General features: G+C 33.3%; 1 protein-coding gene across 1 annotated transcript; it reads right to left on the bottom strand.

The window, feature by feature from the left end:
• Positions 1-9,145: 9,145 nt before the first annotated feature.
• Positions 9,146-11,404, bottom strand: LOC131176919 (putative disease resistance protein RGA3). The gene is made up of 3 exons (XM_058141939.1): positions 11,006-11,404; positions 9,352-10,794; positions 9,146-9,238 (listed from the first exon to the last, which is right to left on the bottom strand). The coding sequence occupies exons 1-3, from the start codon at positions 11,300-11,302 to the stop codon at positions 9,146-9,148; spliced, it is 1,833 nt and encodes a 610-aa protein (XP_057997922.1). The 5' UTR covers positions 11,303-11,404.
• Positions 11,405-16,778: the final 5,374 nt, after the last annotated feature.

Below are 16,778 nucleotides of genomic sequence, written 5' to 3'. Positions count from 1 at the left end.
ATATTGCATATATATGTACGTAGGATCATTCTGTAATTCAGTTGTTGAAGATAAATAAAATTTGATTCCTTTTCTCTCAAAATTCTTAGGATTTTCTTTTCTTCTAGCCAAATTTAATTCCTGAAAAATAGGAAAAAGATTTAAAGAGAAAAGTAAAAGAATCATTAAAAACGGATGGACATGGGCCTATGAAGGAGATTGAGATCAAAATCAAGGGATCCCTACATTTAAACACAGCAGAGATTCTTAATAGAAAACAGAGAGACCACAAGTGAAAATGACACGAAAAATCTCACCTTATTCACATTAAATTAAAAAACTACAGTTGAGACAATCATTCATTTCTCCCAATAGAAATCATCATAGAGATTGATTGTATGAAATAGAGATCTTAGGCATGCGAGGAACAGACCAAAAGACAAAAAATACAACGTCAAAATAGCACGTTCTCTGATGAAACTCGGAGGAAACAGAGGACATCCCATGATGCATGCTGTGTTGCTTCCGGATGCTGTAATTGAATAACAATTCCCAAATGCCATTTCTTGTAATGTTCACTTGAAATAAATCCTTTTTTTTTTTTAATGAAACTTGTAATTTTATAATCTTTTCAAATTTTATTTAATACTTATTAATTGCTTTATATTAATATAATACAAATTTAAGTTAGTAAAAAAAATTAATTTGATACATTATATATATATATATATATATATATATATATATATATATATATATATATATATATATATGGTGAATGACAACATTTAATTTTAAAATTTAAATGTTAATTTTAATTTAATTTTCTATGGCAGTAATTATATAAAATTTTTTACGACTTTTATTTTTGAAGAATTTTAAGACTTAAATAGAATATTAAAAGTTTTTTATAATTATTATTTTATTATCTAAAAACTCATGCATAATTAAAAAAAAAAAGAAGGCTAAAAATGTCTTTTTCTTACTCTGATGATAAAATACTATATATCTTTTTGAATAAAGAAAGTATAATGTTAGTGAATAAAAATTTTAAAATAATTATATTTTTAAAAATAAAATATTAATGTTTTTATATATAAAAAAATGAAATAAAAATTATGATCTTGATATATACTTTCTTTAAAAATAAATACAAGAACAGTTATGTTTATGTATTATATATAATTTAATAAATATTAATATGTTAAATTTAAATTGATATTATTTCATTTTTAATAACAAGTAATTTTTAAAATTGACTATTTTAAATTTATCTTTTCAAGAAATAAATATCTCCATAATTGATTTTATTATAACTTATTAAAATATATAATAATAAATTAAAAGTTTAAAAAAAATCCCTATTTTCTTTATTATTTGTATGCCAATAATTACATTTTAATAAATTTGAAGTGATAAAAATGAAATTAAATTATAATTAACTTTTTATTCTAATGATAAATATGAGATTTTTTAAAAATATATTTAAAGCTTATGAGCTATATCTCAGTTAAATATTTTTATTTTTATTTGATATTTGAACATTATTTAAATATGATTTTTATTAAACACATCAAATGAATTTGATAAAAATTAGGATATACTTTTAGGTGAATCTAATATAAGTTCGAAATTATATGAAAATGAGTTCAATAATTATTAGGTTAAATATTTATATTAAATGTGTACAAAATTAATTAAAGTGTATATATAGAGTGTATAATATTATTTTTATTCACCAAGTTCCTTGTTCATAGTACAGTAAATTTCCTTTAACAAATGTTGTAAACACTTCAACTTTCAAGCCTCCCTTTACAACTCCTTTTCCCTTTATTTTTAGAGATATGCTTGTCTGGTTTCTCCTTATGAATGAAAAGGTGTGTACTGAGTGGGGAATGATATCAAGAATTTAAACAGAGCAGAATTTTTTAATAGAAAACAGAGAGAACACAAGTGAAAATGACATGAAAAATCTCATCATATTCACATTAAATTAAAAAACTACAGTTAAGACAATCATACATTTCTCCCAATAGAGATCTTCATACAAATTGACCGAATGAAATTGAGATCTTAGGTATGCAAGGAACAAACCAAAAGACAAAAATTACAACGTAAAAATAGCACGTTCCCTAATGAAACTCCGAGGAAACAGAGGACATCCCTGATGCATGCTATGTTGCTTCCCAATGCTGTAATTGAATAACAATTCCCAAATGCCATTTCTTAAAATGTTCACCTGAAATTGTTTCATGTTTTGTGCATTACCCTTAAAAGCAACAGAATAGCTTCAGATAAACTTTGTAGTGTGTTCAGCATACAGTTCCATTCGATCAAGGCTTCAGAACTGAGCTCACAACAGTTGGTGCCTGCACAAAACTAAGATGATAATATGTCTCAGCAACTACATCATGCTTTACACTAATGTATACAAGATCAAAGGCTCTGTCCAGAATTTTGGTTCTCTCAACCAAGATTCCAAAAGAGATACTGCATTTTCAGGTTGAAAAGGACTGAAATGGAGTCCAAATTTGAGACTGCAAATGAAAAAAAAATAAATAAATAAAACAACAGTACCTCTTTTCAATTCCAAGGAAGTGAAGGCCCAATACTCGGCATTCTTGATGTGGGCTAGTTGCGCAGAAACTGTAACCTATCTTCTTAATGCTGTCATTAAATGACCTTGAAGTCATCACACATGTGAATCACATTTGCTGCACCTTGAATTTCAGGCAAAGTCTGTATATGACGTCTCCAATATCACTCCTGGAAAAAAGATAGAATCACATAAAGCCGTTTACTCTTCTTGCTACATAAAAGGTTATTAAACTTCAACATCTAAGGTATCGGAAATAATGCACTCAAACCTTTAAGTGTTTGCACAAAGCAGACATTAGGCACAATTTGGTGTCCGTATACCTTATCCTCTAAGTATGTATTGATACATCAGCTCAAGAAGCTAGTTCCATGAAGCATCCATCCAGTTAATCGCCATTGAGCATGATTTGTAAAATTAGACTTTCCTAAAGTCTTGTCTCACTAAATTTCATGAAGTCCAAATTTCATTTTCCTTGAATTTCATCAAGTCCAGTCACACCTTTTGCAATAGAAGGATTATTTTGAATCAGACAGTGTTACATAATGAAAAGCATGAAAAAGAAGGTCAAAAAATTTCTATAATGCCGAAAGTTGCTGATCAGATCAAAAAGAAATAGACTTGCAGGATGATTCTATCAATACTGTATCACAAGAAGAATTTTCATATGGTTGTATCATTAGAATAAGGAATAGATCATAGATGCAATAACTAAATACAGAAGACATTCCTGATGATATGTTGCTTCCAAATGCTGTCATTAAAAAACAATTCCAGATATCACAAACCCTGGAACATTGGCATTCTTGATGTACCTGCGCTAGATGTGCAGACACAACTATTGGCAGATGTAGTGCACAAAATGAGGGACCCCTCTTTTTCTTGAAAATTCTTTTGTATATATATATGTTTATATATATTGATGTCACGACCCAACCTATGGGCCGGACCGGCACTAGGACCTGGGCCAGCCTAAAGCCCCCGAGGCCCGTAGTAAGCCTAACTGTTCATTAACCCAACTCTAAGGCCCATTTGGGCCCAATATCAAGAAAACAAACGGACAGTCCGCCATAAAATGGACTTACCAACGGGAGTTTTCACTCACCCGACTGTAAACACAATATATAGTCAATTGGGGAGCTCGGCTCACCCTCCACATACTCATCAACATAATAATAAATGGGAGCTCGGCTCCTCATCCAATCCATCAAACATGCATAGCATATTAAGTTTCTGAGTCCCAAAATAATAATTTAGTTTACTGACCCAAATCAAATAACATTTCTAACACATGCGGAAATTCTAAGATTTAACAAGTTTATACAAGCGGTAATAATTGACTGCGAGGAGAAAAGCGAGTTAACCAAAATAAAATCCTCCTGTAGCTTTGAAAAATATTGAACAGAGTGAGCGTTCGACTCGAGAGAGTAAAATATCAATTTTAACCATAATCTCTATAACTATCTAGAACTAATGCACTCAGAGTGAAATGCAACATCAACAACATTTTCACATCATAACATCAAAAGGTAATTTGGAGCACTCACACACCTGTAGTATCAATCATAACATATGGGAGCCGATCCTATACGGTTCTCTTAAATCCAACCCGTGCCGTGATTTACTCAAGCTCGGACTTCCACTTAATAACCAAATCGAGGGTCCCAAATTACTCAAGCCGTGACTACCCCTCGAAGGATCGGGTCCCAATTACTCAGCCGTGACTACCCGTCCTATCCATAGTCCATACCACATCACACGACGCCAACGCACGCACACCGCTCCAAATTACCACAACAATATCCATGGCACATCAACGATTATGAATGCAACATAAATCGTGCCTAGAGTTTAACTACATAAATATATGCATATAAGTGATGCATGGGCATGCTTGAACATATAATAATATCGAAATTACAATTAAAATTAATATTCTACTCACGACTTGACGACAATCAACGTGGCGGGCCGGGCGGAGGAAGAAGGTCATCCGCTCACCGACAATCATATTACATTTATTTAATACAATCGACTCAATACAAACAAAGAAAAGACCAATTCGTCCTAAGTCGTGCAGAAAATCCGTGAGTCCCCTATACCTAGGACCTACCCAACCCGCAAAGGGCTAAAAACGCACTTCTATATTCACAATCCATATATCAACAGTTCAATCATATCACACACCCTCCTGGGCCCATCAAATCGATCATCCATCACAATATGTAAAATTTCAATTTAGTCCTTATTATTGATCATTTTTGCAAAAAGCGCCCAAACAAGCTCTAAAAATTATAAAACTTTGCCCTGGTCCTTAGCAATATTACTAAGCTATTGCAAAAGAATCGTAATTTTCTAAGCTACCACGAATATTTTATGGATTTTTAATCCTATTTAAGCATTAGAAAATTACAAAAACAAGGTTGGGTTTACCTTTGCCGATTCCGACTTTGGGAACGCACTCGGGACGTCTGACAATGAGGGCTAGCCAAAACCTCGGTCCAATTCGGAGACTTTTCCAGTAGCAGTGCATGCGGCCCGAAATTTGCGAACTTGGTCAATCGCCGAATTTCCGCGAATCGAGGATACCTACAAGCCCATAACACGGGGTTAGTACATTAATTTTTCAGAATTTTCTAAGCTCATTATATTCTCTGAAAAACACTGCGGTTCGTAGGACCCACCAAAAAGCGGTGTCGGAAAAATTCAAATTTATGTCGTTGCGAAGCTCTCGACGAATGGAGCGTCTTGGTGGCCTCGGTTTTCGTGGATTCACGGTTTTGAGAAATCTAGCCCAAAAGTCGAAATGGGCTAAAATCTTCGAGCAAAAATGGACAATCCGCTCGATGGATTTCGGCGTTCTTGGTGTCTATGGAAAGCTCTCGCCGAGTAGATGATTTTGGACACAAGACCGGTCCAATTGGTGGCGGATCGGCGGATTTGGCGGGGAAGCTGAAAATGGCCTTGCGCGTGGCGTCCCTTCCAAGGCCGTTCCAGCGTTTGGTGGCCGGCCGTGGGAAGAAGGGCGAGGTGGGCGCCGGCAAGGTGGGGACGCAGGGCGGCGCGGCAAGGGGAGGAGGGAGGAGAGAGAAAAGAGAGAGAGAAGGGGAGAGGGTCGTCGCGCGCGGGAGGGAGGAGAAAAAGAGAAGAAGATCGGTCCGATTCGACCGGTCAGATCCGGTCCGGTTCGATTCGGCCGGTTCGATTCGAAATACAAAATTTTAAATTTTTACTCTGCCTCGGGACCGAAAACGAGGTCCAAAAATTCCGAAAAAATTCCAGAAAACTCAGAAAAATACGTAAACTCCAAATATATTTTTAGTTTTGTCACGTGGTCTTTAAATAAATTTTTAAAAATCATTAAAGTTTATATTTTCGAAAAAACGAACCCGATTTTTAAAATCCGAAAAATCTCAAAAAAAATTCCTAAAATTTAAATAAAATTAAAATACCAAAAATGCTCATAAAATTTAAAATTTTGGGGTGTTACAATTGACCTCTCATTAATTTAATTATCGAACCATCTTTTTGATAAAATTTAAAGTTGATTGAGACAAAAAAAAAAGCATTTCGTGTTTTCAAAGTTTATGTACTTTTATTATACTATAACTTTTTTAATAAATGAAATTTGTCAAGATAAAATTATATAATTATACATGTAATAAATTGATAAATGACTTTTAGTTACTTATATAAAGAGAGATATATATGTGGCAGCATTAACAATGATATATATATATTTTTTTAACCATTTGAAAGGGTATTAGATTTCATTGAGTCTAATTATTAAATATTAATATTGTATTTTTAATTTTCTATAATATTTTATTACTTAGTTTTTATATGCCAACCCCGAAAAAAAAATTTTTAGATCCGCCACTAGACATAACATGTTCCATAAGTGCTGCTCACTGCATAAATGGCTCTTCTTAAGCTTTCAACAATTAAGATATCAGAAGTAATGTTGAAGTATCAATTAAGATTCCAAATTAGGAGGTGGTTCTAAGACTTCTAACTATATGTCTCAGCATCTAGATCGTGCCTAACGCTCATATCTACAAGAATCAAAGGCTGTCTTTCTAGAATCTTGGCTTTGCCAGCCAAGATTCCAAAAGAAATTAGAATTACATTTTCAGGTTGAAACCAAGATTTCAATATTACACCTGAAAAAAAAGGAAAATCACATAAAACTTTTTGCTCGGCTTACTACATAAATGGTCCATAAAACTTTCAACCACTAATGCATCGTAAGCTATAAGTTTTGCACAAACCAAAGATAAAGTTCGCTTTGGTTTCCACATACCTCACCCCGAGAATGGATTGATACATTCAGTTTGAGAAGCTAGTTCCATGAAGCATCCAGTTAATCCATGTCGAGAATGATTTGAAAAATGAAACCTTCCTGAAGTCTTCGATAACCAAATTCCGTTTACCTTGGATTTTACCAAATCCAGCTGCACCTTTGTAATAGAAGGATAATTTTTAGTCAGACAGTATTACATATTTGGTGGGCATGAGTTGGCACAAAGCCACAGATAACTATGGTTTAAGAAAAATTTTTCTAATGAAAATTATGCAAAACTACATCCAATAATTTCGCAATCTTTGAAAGTTTGCTGCTCAACTAGAAAAGAAATTAACATGCATGGTGATTCTTTCAATACTGCATCCCAAGACAGAATTTCATATGGTTAATTGTATCATTAAAGTCAGTGGCAAAGCTAGGATTTTTGTTGAAGGTGGGCATTGGTTTTAAGTTACCATATGGTGGGCATTGGTTAATCATTAAGGGGGACAAAACTATAACTATAAAAGTAGATCTCTATGTTCATTCCAAAATATAAGGTGATAAATTGCCTACCGCACAATGGGCATGGTTTCGCCACTGATTAGAGCAAGAAATAGATAATAGATGCAATAATTAGATTGTAGAGGAATGAATAAAAAAAATAAGGGCACTCAGTCCGATATAATTCAAAAGTGAAAATGGATAATTATGCTTAGTCATATGATTGATAAATGTATGGCATTTCTCACATAATTGTAACAATTGTCCCAAGGTTTTGAACCTAATTTGAAGGCACTCTTATGTCTACAATTAGTTTAACCATCATAACTGACTAAATTGCATTGATCCATGAATCTTTTTAAGATATACACACACACACGCACACGCACATTTGTCTCACACACAAATTAGAAATGAAGAATACAATAATGATGTACTGTTCTCTAATCCAAAGACAAACAAGGATTCCAGTACAAATCCATTGAATAGAACCACAAATGAAGATCTCATTACTTAATTCCACCATAAGTAGATTTAGCTCATTTACCCTGCATTTGAAGCAAAGATATTCATGGATGGAATAAAATAGCTGAGGTACAAGTGAAGCAAGAAGAAGGGACAAAGAAACAAGAAATCTGCAATTGTTTAACATGGCTTTTACCTTAACTGGCTAAACTGTATTGATCCATTTAGTCTTTAATACCAATTTCAGTGTGTAAGGCGCCTTGAACTTACGCATTATCTATTAAATGTAAGAACTAACATTGAGTATTTAGTTGCAACAGAAAGATTCCTGCAAAAAGTAGCCCTAGTCCATTATTTTTAGTCCAAACTGAAAATAGAGATTCTACTCTAGTATAATATTTATACACATACAGTGAAGGATATAACATAATGGCAATGAAGGATTTGCACATGAAGACGCAATTGCTTTGATTGACCAAGGAGATTTTGCCCATTTGCCCTACAAATAAAGAAAAGACATTCCATTTCAAGATATGTAATTACATTGTGGCTGACTAATTCACAGATGAAATAAAAAGAAAAGGATAAAAATAAGGTTAATAAAGAAACAGAAGAAATTACCTAATCCCGTGGAATCTGTTGGTGTCTCACCTTTGCACATGCTCATTACCAATATTTGATGGTTAGAGATGCAAGATTTGTTTGGTCTTTTCCCTCCTTTCCTCTTTTGTTAAGCAGCCTTGAAATTGATAAATATTCTGGAGAAGGTAATCTGGTAACGCCTCCAACTTCAACTTTGGGCAATGCTAAATAGAGAGAGAACGAAGACATGGCAGGATTGTAAAATTGGCAACATTTTCTTCTCCATTTTTGTTCATTCCATCATCCCACTCCTCCAACTCCTTCAAGGAACGTAATATAAGTGTTGTCAATTTGGGGAAGACGGTGACTGATGACGAAATCTCTTGTTGACTTGAAGTTTCTATTCCCAAAAACTCAACGCCCAACTTTTTCAGGCGTTCCATTTCTTCCAATTCAAGGATTTCAAGGAATGGTAACTTTCCCAAAGGAGGTAATTTCTCACGCTTTTAAAACCTCGAAATTGAACACGCTTCAAATTAATTAATGACGTGATCCAATCCGGAAAAACTATGCCTTCATAGTCACGTATTCCTAAAGTCTCCAAATTAGTGTGTGGCTCTGAGACTTCAAGTAATTCTTCATCATGACATATTCTCCCTTCCCTTTCCTTTTCATTAAAAATTAAATGCATTCTGTTGATTCCTTTCTTTTTCTTGAGTTGTGCTTTCTTAGCCTCATCCATGTCGTCCACATTTCCTAGGCCCGATAACATAAGCAATCCTTGAAGAAGGTTCAGACTTTCTAGATCCCCAAGAGAGAATGCTTCTCTATCATAAAAAACATGGACCCACTCTAATGTCCTAAGACAGCTCAATTTCCTAATTTCCTTCGACATAAGAAAAAGGCCTATACCAGGAAAATACAGATGTCTTAAGTTAACGAGTTTTCCAACACCATCGGGCAACTTTGCCAAATTATAACAATCATAAACATCTAAGGCTTGCAAATTATATAATTCACACAATGTTTCAGGCAACGACTTCAGATGATCATTAGAAGACAAGTCAAGTTGCCTCAAATGTATCAATTGGCTTATTGTTGGTGGGATTTCTTCAATGTCACAATTGCTTAGATCTAAAGATCTCAAACAAGTTAATTCATTGAAAAAACTAGATAGCACTGCAGTGGCCACAAAACCTCCTTCGAACTGAGCTATGAGGCCGCGTAGTTTCTTTGCATCATAAAAGTAGCCCGGTAACGAGCCTTTTCCTGCAAGCACTATCCTCGAATAACGTGCTTCATTACTGACAGATTCTATACTTGACTCAACAGAGCTACTAACCTCCATGCTAAAACATTCATCCCTCCTGATATACTGGGCAAAATCATGCACTATGTTATGCATTTTACATGTATATGAAATGTCATAGAAATCGTCAACCATGTTGATATCTTGGAAGAAAGAGCGTGAAGCTAAATTCTGAAAATACTCCTCACCAATTCTCTCCATGTCTCTTTTTGTTGTTTCCTTAATATAACCATGTGCCATCCATAACTCTATCAGTTTTTGTTTTTCCATCAAGTGGTCCTTGGGGAAAATGGCACAGTAAGAAAAACATTGCCTCAATGGTGGGGACAAATCATTATAACTAAGCCATAAATGGGGAAAAATATAAACTTCAGCATTTTCTAGTTCCCACACCTCACTATCCATGATGGTTTGCCACTCACTTTTGGATTTTTTGGTGACCAAAAGACTTCCTAGAGTCTTCACTGCAAGAGGCAATCCTTTGCACCTGCTTACAATTTTCTTACCTATGTCCTCCAATGGCTCACGCTCTCCACTGCTCCATCCCAAAAATGCAATTTGACTAAATAGAAACCAAGAATCTTCTGCGGACAATTGTCCTTTTTTGTGAATGTCAATGCAACCTATCGCACTTGCAACAATCTCCTTTCGTGTGGTCACCAAAATTCTACTTCCTGGTGAACCACATTTGAGACAATTTTTCAATTGTACCCATTTTTCAGAATTTTCTTCCCACAAATCATCAAGTATGAGAAGAAACTTCTTCCCCTCTAGAGATTTGCGTATGTTTTGCAGTATAGTTTGCAATTCATGTAAATTTGGAGCCTCATTTGTGAGAGATTCAAGGATCGCCTTGGCAATCTTAATCTCATCAAAGGGATCCGAGACACAAACCCATATTCTCGTTTCGAAATGGGTTTTCACCTCATCATCGTTGTAGACTAATTTGGCCAAAGTAGTTTTTCCAATCCCCCCCATTCCTACTATAGAGATGATGTGGAGGCTTGGTGTTTGGCTACTCCCCGTCAACAACTTCTCCACTATTGCTTTTTGTTCTTGGTCTCTACCTTTGACCTGCTACATCAATGAAAGATGTAGTTGTAAATCGCTCAACTTGTTTAGTTTCCTTTTGAAAACTAACAAAGTTGAGCACGCCGTTGATCAACAATGATATCTAATCTTGCATTAAAATCTTTAATCTTGACAAAGAATATCACGGCGTACACCAACTTCTCTACAACGAAAGCAAGAGAAGCGATTAAGCGTACCTTCCTCTTATTCTCACCCAAACACGTTCATCTCCCATAATTTGGGATTTCTGAATTGCAGTGGTCCACTCGTCTAGCACATCATCCATATCGTAGGAAATGTTTTTGAGCTTCTGCATCCAAAGTTTGATCGCATCATCCTTCACTTGTCTATTCTCGGCATCCACCAGCACGGCCTTGATGAACTGGAATTTGGTAGTCAGCATTTGAACTTCTTTCTTGACACCCACAACGAGCCTCACCTCTTGTTCTATCTCACGAGCAACGATTGAAATTAGTTCTTCCAAGACTTTGGAAACAAGAACGTCAGCCATAGTTAAAAGGTGGTAGGTAATTGATTGATCAGAAAGGAGAAATGAGAATTGAGCAATGACGGGTGAATATATATTTCTACAATAATGATTTCGTCTCTTAAAAAAACAATATGTATGTTATGAACTTTATAATCTTAGTAGAATATGAAAATATTTATACTTATATAATATAAATATATATTATTATTTAATATTATAATTAAATAATAAAAATATTTTTTTATATATAAAAATTTTTTAATGAAACTTGTAATTTATAATTTTTTGTGACTTTTGTAATTATTATAATTTCTAGTTTCTAATTTACCTTTATTTGGCGATAAATGGTTAATATTAACATAAATATTAAAAAGTCTACAAATTTTATCAAGAGTAGTCATAAACTCAAAAGAGTTGTGTAAATTATAAAATGGATATAAAAAGATAGTCTGTTAAATTAAAAAAAGAAATTAAATTGATAAATTGAATGCAAATTTGCATTGGATTAATTAATCAAATTTAAAAGAAGGCTAAAATTTCTTTTTTTTTTCACTCTAAAAATAAAATATTTTGAATAAAATTTCAAATGTTATTATATTCTAAATATCTTTAAAAATAAAGACCAGATCAGCTATATATGTTAAAAGATAAACAAAATCTTTTTCTAGATATGTTGAGTTGATATAAAAATCAACAATTTCAAAGGCATTAAAAAAATTATCCTTACATGTTTTTTATATTAAAAAATTATTATTTATTATTTATATTTTAATAAAATTAATTATTTGATCTCTTTATTTATAAAATATATTATTTAATTCTTTTATTTTTAACACATTAAATTGTTTCATCCATTTATTAATTTTTTTTTGTTAATTAATAAATTGTAATATTATTTAAACTAATTAATTTATCTATATATTTAAAAAAATATATTAATTAATATTTATAATTTAATTTTATTAACTTTTTATTCCATTCAATTATTTTTTTATATCTAAATTATCGTAACTTTTTTTTCCCTTATTTCTTTTTTATCCTCTTTTATTTCTCTTACTCCTTATTTTTTCTCTTTTATATACACACTCTTTTCCCCTCGTTGTCTCTTCTTTTTTCATCTATAAATAGAAAATAATACAACATAATTTCTCTTTCTTTTATAAATTATAAAAAAATGAAATAAAAATTATGATCTTGATATATACTTTCTTTAAAAATAAATACAAGGACATTTATGTTTATGTATATGTACATGGTGAAGGATAAATAACAAAATGTTCATTTTAATTGAAGTCCAATTAATAAAAAAATATATATTTTCTGGATATAAAAATCAGCAAAGGCAATTTAAATTGTCTTTTATATAATAATAACCACATAATATGAAAATTTTCTTTTGATTTGCCCTTGAAGCTCCTCCTCTTGATTTGTCATGGTGGACTACAAATGAAAGCAGCGCAATAATAGGAATTATTCTTGCCCTGATTTTCCATGGTGGACCACCAATGAAAGCAGGGCAATAATAGAAGTTAAGGGTCCCAAAAGGTTGAAAAGTAAAAGATAAACACAATAATTAAAAGAATACAAAATTAATGGAGCCCACCATGTCAGCAAAATTTAAAAGAACTCAGCTCTTTTAAAAAAAAAAAAAAAATTAGAGCCGTTCATAACCATGGTTAATAAAATAAAGATTACTATTTAATAAAATTAAATTTATATTATGCAGTTAATATTTTTTTTTTAAATTAACACTAGAAATATTAATATATTATAACAATATTATATTATATTATATATAATTTAATAAATATTAATATATTAAATTTAAATTGATATTATTTCATTTTTAATATCAATTAATTTTTAAAATTGACTATTTTAAATTTATCTTTTTCATGAAATAAATATCTCTATCACGTTATTATTTTATTATTTAAAAATTCATGCAGAATTAAAAAGAAGGCTAAAACCATTTTATGTTTATGTATAATTACCTCTGATTTTTTAATTATTTAATTATTTTAGAAAAATAATAATTTTTTTTATTTAAATTTAATTCATCATAAATTTAAGACATGTATATATATTATCTATGTATTTATATGCTCATTCATAATAAGTTAAATATAAATAAAAATTTCTTTGATATTAATATATATTAAATTTAAATTGATATTATTTATTTTTAATAACAAGTAATTTTTAGAATTGACTATTTTAAAGTTATCTTTTGAAGAAATAAATATCTCCATCACGTTACGTGTGATTCTTTAATTAATTAGTTAATTAGATTATCCTAGACAACGTGATTGCATATATATGGTGTCCACATAGAAAAGCAGGACAATAATAGAACTTAAAAGATAGATAATAATAAATTACAGGTTCAAAAAATTTCAATTTTTTTAACTGTCGGTGGTGGGATAGAAAAGATAAAGTGGGTCAAGAGAACTGAATAATTAGAAGAATATAAAATTAATGGAGCCCATGAAATAATGATTTGCAATTATTTTTCTACTTTATGCCTTTTCCATTAACATTATGGAACTTGTACATAGCCACTTGTAATACCAAATGTTAAACTGGTTTGATCTCTGACAAGCAACATACAATAATGCACTGACCATTTAAAAAGTGAAGTAATTTCAAGGAAAATTGAAATATTCTAAATTTATACAAATATTATAAAGTTGAGCTATATAAAAAGAAGAGTAATAAATTGTCTGGTTTCTTCTTATCAATGAAAACGGTGTGTACTGAGTGTGTGAATGATATCAAGAATTTAAACAGAGCAAAATTTCTCAATAGAAAACGGAGAGAACACAAGTGAAAATGACATGAAAAATCTCATCATATTCACACTAAATTAAAAAACTACAGTTGAGACGATCATACATTTCTCCCAATAGAGATCTTCATACAAATTGACTGTATGAAATAGAGATCTTAGGTATGCAAGGAACAAACCAAAAGACAAAAAATACAACGTAAAAATAGCACGTTCCCTAATGAAACTCCGAGGAAACAGAGGACATCCCTGATGCATGCTATGTTGCTTCCCAATGCTGTAATTGAATAACAATTCCCAAATGCCATTTCTTAAAATGTTCACCTGAAATGGTTTCATGTTTTGTGCATCACCCTTAAAAGCAACAGAATAGCTTCAGGAAAACTTTGTAGTGTGTTCAGCATACAGTTCCATTCGATTAAGGCTTCAGAACTGAGCTCACAACAGTTGGTGCCTGCACAAAACTAAGATGATAGAAGTTATTCCTACGTTCTCCGATCTCTATAGGTCGCCTCCCGTTTCTTCCGATCTTCCCATCATGACCATCCCCTTTTCCGATCTCTATCCCTTACATCGGGTCCCCTCTTATTTCCCGATCTCTTTTATTCCAAATCTTTCCTCTCTATCTAACTTGTATTGGTCAAAGCAATAAATTTTCCAGTTACCGATGCGTCCGCTTCGGTTTCTGTATGCAATAAATGTCAAGGCCCTATATATATGCAGCGATAGGAAACCACCCTCACATTTCACTTCTCATTTTTTCAGTTTATTACCAATGCACCACTTCCCCAATTTTAGCTTTTCCGGTGATAGTTCTAATTATGATGGCCATTTTGATCTTTTTCTGACTGTTTCTTTCGCCCCTCGCCTGAAGAGAGCCGCAAACGAAAGAGGGAGGTCTCTCGAAAGGTACGGGCGATGAAGGAGGCCACTGTTACTGCTGCTCAGACTCCTCAGCGAGAATTGGTAGAAATACCGAGCTCCCCTCCTCGACCTCAAGAGCAGCCGGTCTCTGAAGTAGAGGTCGCCGTTTCTCCACCTCGGCAGATTGAATGTCCGCCTCCTCTGCCTCCTTCGATCTCTTCCAATGTGGAAGGGGAGTCTTCTGGTCCCACTGTTAGGACGCTTTCCCGGGGAGCTCAACTTCTCATTCAATCACTGGAAAGGAACCGTTCTACCCGAGGGAATCCTGGCCTAGCCAAGGTCATGGGCGCTTCCATCTGCTTCCAGGAAGATTGGAATAGACTGGCAGAGGAGAGCATCGACGATATTTTAACTCAAACAATGAGTTTGGGCTTGGAGGCTATTGCAAATCAGCATGTAATCAGAGAAAAAGCCCACGCCTTAAGGAGGGAGATCCTTAAGGAGGTCCAGGATGCCTCGGCTGCAAAGGCCCAGCTCTCCTTTGCCAATGATTATATCGCCAAATTGGAAGATCGAATGAAGCAGTACAAAGAGAAGATAGCCGAAGTGGAGCAAGAGCTTGAAGTCTCCCGAGCTGATCGATCTGCCGATCTCGCTCGTTTCTCCGAGGAACTTCGGGCGATGGAGGAGGAGCTGGAGGCGAAGGAAGAGGAGCTCAAGGCCAAGGAAGAGGAAAGCACAACAAAAGAGGCTGGGGCATATGTGAACGCCCATAATGACCTCCTAGCCGAGCTGAGGAAGCGTTATCCTGAGGAGGACTTATCCTGGATGAATTAGCTCATTCCAGAGGCCGAAGAGCAGAGCGACGAGGAGCCTGAGAGAGAGGGAGAGGATCAGAGAGCTGACAATGTACCCAGGGAGCAGGCTGGGGGAGATCCTCCTACTGAATGACTTGTATATTTTTATTTTGAAATGAATTGAAGTCCTCTTTTTTTACGTTCAATTTTTAGATCGGGAAGCGTCCAAATTGTCTGAGTACTTAATTGATTGAACGTAGTTGAATATTAAATTTGAAAGCGACTATTAATCAGAGTATAAGATATCAGAAAAACATTACACGTGAACATGAGATCAGACTAAGTCATGACCAAATGCTGGGTGAAACTTTAAAATATTATAATTACAAAGGTTTGACAATGACTTGAACTTTTAAGATCGGAACCATTATTAGACCGGATAGAAACCTTAACTTCATTTTAAGGAATATCTAGGGCATTTAAGCGAGAAGCCCGATCACAACATTATCCGAATGAGGTTCTACGATATTTGCACACAGAGAGATTGAAGAACATCAGTAGGCGAGATTGGATGGTCCGGAGACCCGATATTGACTTGAACTCATCTGATGAAGACTAAGAGATCGAAAAACAATCTATCTTGAGCATATGATCGGTTTGTTCCAGGGACGAACAATTGGTGAGTTCGGAAAAGCCATTTATGATTAAGGGACATCGGTTGAGAGCGGATAATAGAGTCAAAAGTTTAAAAGTTCCTTGACTTCAGAGGTCGGCCAAAATATGGTGTCTACAGAGCCCACGAAATTATGATTTGCAAATTTTTTCCCTACTTTATAACTTTTCCATAACTGATTTGATTTCTAATAAGGAAGATAAAATAACGCAATTACCATTTAAAAAGTGATATAATTTCAAAGAAATTTGAAATATTTTAAATTTATAAATTTGAGCTATATAAAAAAATACTAAAAAATTATCAGGTGACGCTATCTATTTTTCTTATATACGACAATCTCAAATTTTCAGATGTGCTAAATTTATTTAATAA

The sequence above is a fragment of the Hevea brasiliensis genome, unplaced genomic scaffold (assembly GCF_030052815.1).
Source record: "Hevea brasiliensis isolate MT/VB/25A 57/8 unplaced genomic scaffold, ASM3005281v1 Scaf276, whole genome shotgun sequence".
Taxonomy (NCBI): Eukaryota; Viridiplantae; Streptophyta; class Magnoliopsida; order Malpighiales; family Euphorbiaceae; genus Hevea; species Hevea brasiliensis.
Note: the sequence above shows the minus strand (reverse complement) of the source record. Positions and strands in the feature narration are given on the sequence as shown.

What these genes read in the sequence shown, in the direction of transcription:
- LOC131176919 (XM_058141939.1), bottom strand. Translation starts at nt 11,302, where the DNA reads ATGGCTGACGTTCTTGTTTCCAAAGTCTTGGAAGAACTAATTTCAATC. An exon ending in TGGGAGATGAACGTGTTTGG is followed by an intron (nt 10,795 to 11,005) that starts GTGAGAATAAGA and finishes TTGATGTAGCAG; the next exon opens with GTCAAAGGTAGAGACCAAGA. An exon ending in CCGATGGTGTTGGAAAACTC is followed by an intron (nt 9,239 to 9,351) that starts GTTAACTTAAGA and finishes TTTTTATGATAG; the next exon opens with AGAAGCATTCTCTCTTGGGG.